This window comes from Halyomorpha halys, unplaced genomic scaffold, assembly GCF_000696795.3.
Source record: "Halyomorpha halys isolate HHAL.00 unplaced genomic scaffold, Hhal_1.1 Scaffold331.1, whole genome shotgun sequence".
NCBI classification, from domain to species: domain Eukaryota; kingdom Metazoa; phylum Arthropoda; class Insecta; order Hemiptera; family Pentatomidae; genus Halyomorpha; species Halyomorpha halys.
In genome coordinates this window covers 98,897-104,345 of record NW_027116263.1, presented here as the reverse complement: position 1 = coordinate 104,345, position 5,449 = coordinate 98,897, and the positions used below count along the sequence as shown (strand labels likewise).

At 29.2% G+C, this 5,449-nt stretch overlaps 1 protein-coding gene across 1 annotated transcript in view; it reads right to left on the bottom strand.

Moving 5' to 3' along the window:
- Positions 1 to 5,120, bottom strand: part of Msh6 (DNA mismatch repair protein Msh6) — a 27,469-nt gene extending 22,349 nt beyond the window's left edge. Inside the window, exons 1-6 of the mRNA XM_014421668.2 lie at positions 4,786 to 5,120; positions 4,624 to 4,710; positions 3,179 to 3,273; positions 2,455 to 2,598; positions 896 to 1,066; positions 684 to 818 (exon numbers count right to left, since the gene is read on the bottom strand). Of these exons, the coding sequence (XP_014277154.1) occupies positions 684 to 818; positions 896 to 1,066; positions 2,455 to 2,598; positions 3,179 to 3,273; positions 4,624 to 4,710; positions 4,786 to 5,071 (918 nt within the window). The 5' untranslated portion in view covers positions 5,072 to 5,120. The remainder of the gene's footprint in view (positions 1 to 683; positions 819 to 895; positions 1,067 to 2,454; positions 2,599 to 3,178; positions 3,274 to 4,623; positions 4,711 to 4,785) is intronic.
- Positions 5,121 to 5,449: the final 329 nt, after the last annotated feature.

Genomic DNA, 5,449 nt, shown 5'->3' with positions numbered 1-5,449 from the left:
ACTAATTACCTACTTGGCGTATATATTATATACATTTATAAAAATTTTAAAAAAATTCTGTAATATGGCGGCCACAACAAGCCTATTATACCTCGGTCAATTCACATATATTTATAAATGAAAAGATGGTGTGGTCAGTCAAGAACACAAATTTGTCAAACTTATTTATTAGTGCCAACATTTCTACTAAAATTTCAAACCTTCATGAGGCTTACTATATACTACCAAAACAATGATTTCATCTGAAGGTTACCTTCAGAAATAATTGATCAAGTAACATTGTTTGTAATTGAAGTTAAAAATTATTACTATCCTGATTTTAACATATTAAATGTACTGTTTATTAGACTGACACTGAATTGTATTGTGCTGAAGAGGGGGGGGGGGGCACAGTAAACCCGAAACGTCTAAAAATATAATAAATATGTATATTGAAAACATTATATCTTTTTTTCTTAGTTTTTTGACCTTTAGGCACAATAAATTTTAACCAAATTAAAAAAAATATAAGTCATATAATCTAAAAAATTAGTAAAAATCCTATTTCATCAAGTTGGTTCATATCAACCAACAATATAGTTATACAACATAATGCTAACTGTTAATTGGCTGTATAATTAACAAAATTCTTTTATCATGAAAATTTTCCTAACATGTTTATAAAATATACAGAATATACATACCCTCATGAAAGTTAAAGACAATTCCTTCACACCTGTAACAGCATCCATATGATAAAACTCGTAAAACTTTCCCACTTTGAAGAACAATATACAATCGTAATTTTTAGCTTTCATCTCCCACCATTGTCGCATAGCCTGCAATATGAAGAATATTGATAAATTACTTAAAAACAAATAATCGCTACATTTATTGATGATTTTGTTGAACTTACAGGCGTAAGTCCCCTTAGGAAGTCTTCTGGGACGTGAAGAGTTCTCGGATCATAGTCAGGGTCTGAAGGACGTCTTTTTTTGCCATCACGTATTTTCTCAGGTTTAAGAAATTCAAAATTCAGATAGGTCCAAGTTTTTCCTTCACCATCACCTCCTCCACCTGAATGGTTCTATTGACAAAATATTTACAAATTTTAGAATAAAACTAATATAATAAAGTGATAGGGCAATATTCAATTACTTTCCACAGAGTACTTATGTTGCTCTTCTTGTGAGTAGTTTTAAAATTATTTAAGCAGTATTAGTCATATGTTAATGAAGAACAAAAAGTAATCATGGTTTATATTTGATCACAGAAAATACTCAGCCAAAATCATTCAATTATTTTTCCATTATCAACTTCTCCATCATTAATAAGAAGAATATTTTTATAATTCTAATTTTTGAATTCTTGTTTGAGACTGGTTTGTTCATCAATTATAATAAAAAAAAATATCCATTTAGTCTCAACCTGCTTATTTTCTTACTACTCCACTCCAACGTTTTGGCCATTCAGGCCATCCCCAAGGATAATTGAGGCATGGAAAGGAAAAAAGTTGTAAGTGTCAGAAATACAAAAAATGAGATTTTGACTGGATAACGATGCAGAAACCAGCACCAATCGACTGGTAACTGCTGGAAGTGACTATCTTGAACAGTTTAGTTCCTAGAGCGGTAATTTTTCCATAATTTTAGAACAAAAAGTGTGGCCAGCTACTTACATGTTTTTCTCAAAACTAGTTTTTTGGCACATACAGCCTTTACCATTTCCATGGCTCAATTCATTCTAAATATCACAACTACAATGTTATCATAAAGTTGCAGGCTATTCTGCCATTGTCAAATTATATTTTAGTCTATCAACCTATTTCTTATCCAACTAATATACTTTTTCTAATATTATTCAATTTATACTTTATATTATAAAGTTATCACAAACTACCAACAATACATTTTGATGCAGCATATTGTTGATATAGTATAATACAATACTGTTGATACAGTACAATACATTTTGATGTAATGTATTGTTGATATAGCAAGTAACAAGGAATTAATAGAAAGAATAAATTGAATATTAAATATTAGAAAAATTAAATTAGCTGGATAACAAAATTGGTTGATAGACTAAAATATGATTTGACAAAGGCAGAATAGCCTTCAACTTTTTACATTATAGCTATGATATTTAAAATAAGTTATCCTTGAGAATGGATGGAATGGCTGAAACGTAGGAGTAGAGTGAAAAAAAAAAGAAAACATGTTAAGACTAAATTAAATATTTTTGTTATAATTAGCACTAAATTACTTTTTAAAATTCTAAAAGTATAATAATTCTGAGTAAATATAGAAAATAAAAAGTACTCGGAAAGAAATTTAAGTACTTTTTATACTCATTATTCATTAAGTGAATTACAGACTATGAACGGTGAAGCTGAGTAGATTAATCTGTACACTGTACTTATAACTCTGAGTACTTGGTATTAGCTAAATTAATAAAACAAGGACTAAACCATACCTCGCTACTACTGGGTGTAGATACAGGCTTCATCGTAGAAACAGGATTTCTTGTCGGAGTTCTACTGCTACTACTAAATGATGACAAGAGGACTCTCTTATTTGGTTTATTTTGTTTATTGTCACCTCTTTTTCTTTTCTTTGCCTAGCAATACAAATAATTAGAATAAAACAATTTTTTGAAAATGTAATATTTATCTTATAAATAATTCTAAACAATAAGTGGTATTAAGTTATATGTTAATAACAAAACATTAACATAAACCATATGCTTTAAATATTACAAAATTGTTATAACAAAATGCAATCTTTAAAAATAACTAAAGTTGGTAACAGCTGAGCATAAAAAAAAAAATTACAATAAATATTTTATTATATTATAACACAGTCTAGCTTATTTTAAAATAAATATACAAAAGTATTTGTTGTGTGTATAATAGGAAGTAGCAGTTTTGAGATACTGCAAATTATAAAAATGGAAATATTTTAATCATAAGACGGTTTTTCTTCTAAATGATCCCCTTCCTGGTCATTTTTGACTTACAGGAGGAGAGGGGGGGAGTTATAGGGTTATTACAGAGTACCACCATATTCTAACCATGGTGGGGGTCAAAGTTACACAGAAATAAAAGTCAGAGATACAAATTAAAACCAGAAAAAATTATAACAGTAGATTTACTTAAACCTTTTTTCTACATTATTTCATAATACAAAAAACTACGAACCTTAATGGGACTTTCTTCCTCTGATTGTGTTTCTGGTTCTGACTCTGGTTCTGAGTGTTCAACAGAGGCTTCATCATCATCTGACTGATTTTCGTCTATAAAAATATTTACCAAAAAAATTACTGAAAAATTCCATGTTAGGATAAAAAAGAATAAAAATCAGTTTAGTAACAAAAATGAATAGGGGCATAATTTCTAAATACCAAATCTGTTAAAGATTCGTGAGTGAATGTGTGATGGATGAAGGATATCTTAAAAAAAACAACAACTAATAATTAGATGATATGAATCAACATTTTGTGAGAGAATTCTTTTCTAAAGAATCTCTGGATCAGAAAATAATATTCACATTTGTATTCAAATCGTCAACCTTTGGTTTCTACTCTAAGTACAGATTTTTCCAAACATTCTTTATAAATTATTGCGTTGTAAAAAAGTATATCTTGAGAAACATTAATTGTTCTTTTAGGGTTCATATCGCAGCAAATTTACTCTTCTTAAAATGAGAAAGTTTTTTAGTGTTGTATGTAGTTTTAAAGAACTGGAGATCAAAATGAAAAAATATTTTTTTTTTTAATGTTTAGAAATTGCTACCATTTTTTATTCCCCCTAACTATAATCGGTAGACTCAACAATTTTTACTAGTACTTACGTATAGTTTTCATTAAAGTAATCAAAAATTGAGGTGTAATAACTGACTTTTTTCCTACCTTGCGTTCTTGGACTAACAGTATAGCAGCGTTACATTCATGAAATTAGTAAAGTACTGAGATTTTAATATAAATTATCAATACAAAGCATTTAAACATGCATAAGCAGAGTGCTTTATATAAATTATCAAAAAAATAAATAATAAGTAGCTAGAATTAATTTAACAACTTAGTACTTATATTTGATCTTGTATTTTTGGCAAAGGTAACCAAAAAGTTTAAGTGTTACTGAAATAAATATAAACCCATTAAGTTCCTAATGGAAAGAACCAAGAGGCATCCAAAGAGGGTGTTTACAAGAAGCGATTAGAACAGACCAGAGGCACTGAGCGAACCTATAACTGGAAGTATTATTTCAAGGATGTAGGTATATTTAAAAAGTTAGGGCTAGAAAGCAACGTAATAATCTATTATTATATAATTTCAATAGTGTCCCTGCTATAGATTTTGGAGACACAACAAACCATTGTCACTACTTATTGGTTAACAATTGTATTACATAATATGAGTTTATCCCAAGGAGTTAAATGAAATGAAAGACAGCAACATGACAAGTCAAACATTTCAATTTCATACTTATCAATCATCCAGAGTGGTTCAATGAAAAAATGTTCGGGTTTTCGGGTATAAAAGAAATCCAAAATTCATTCCTATAGACTACTTAACTGACAAACAAGTGTTCATAAAGTTTGAAAAGGTTTGACATATTCCAATAAATAAGAATTAAAACAAGACCTGGGACATATTCATCTCCTGAATCTTCACTGTCGAGGAAGTAGCCCTCTGGTTTTTCCTTAGGACTATCTTCAAGTTCAACATCATCTAGAGAAAAACAGTTGTCATAAAACTATTGTGTAAGAGAAAAGAAGAAAAAGATAAAAGTACAAATCTGTATACCTTCTGGTACAATAATCCTCTTTCTGGAAATTGCTTTTTTACCTGTTGATGGCGTTTCAGAATTCTCTTTTTTTACACCATTAACACTGTTTTTCGGTGTTTTGGCTTCACTGGGATTTATTAACTTACTCTTAGACTTAGGTGTTTTGAACGATTCACTTCCTACTATTGGGGTTCTTTCAAGTTGATTCTTTGTTTCGGGAGTTTTAGGAGTATTTTTAGAACTGCTAGGGGATGAGGCAACAGGAGATTTTGTGAAATAATTGAACAAAGTTTTTTGAGCCATAATAAAAGACAATACCACAACACCAGTTTCAATGAATTACCCGCGAAACGAAAGTAGGTAACATTAGGGTTGCTGTTTTGCGCTCAAAACAATATTTAAAAAAAAAATTAAATAGTCATATTTTTCTCCCTTATTTACTTACGTCAAATGCATATGAAATATATGATTTTTTATTGAAATTAATTAAATTATTAAGAAATTAGTTAATTGTTTTAGTGAAATAATTCAATTGAAAAAGTTTTGAAATATAAAGTTTGGGGGAGGGAAATTTTTATTTCTTTGTAACGAGGATGGTTAAATAGATCCCAGCGAAGGACTCAATTCTATGTGTTCAATCATTTTCAGTTTTACCAATTTAGGACCGTTCGTAGCTCAGTT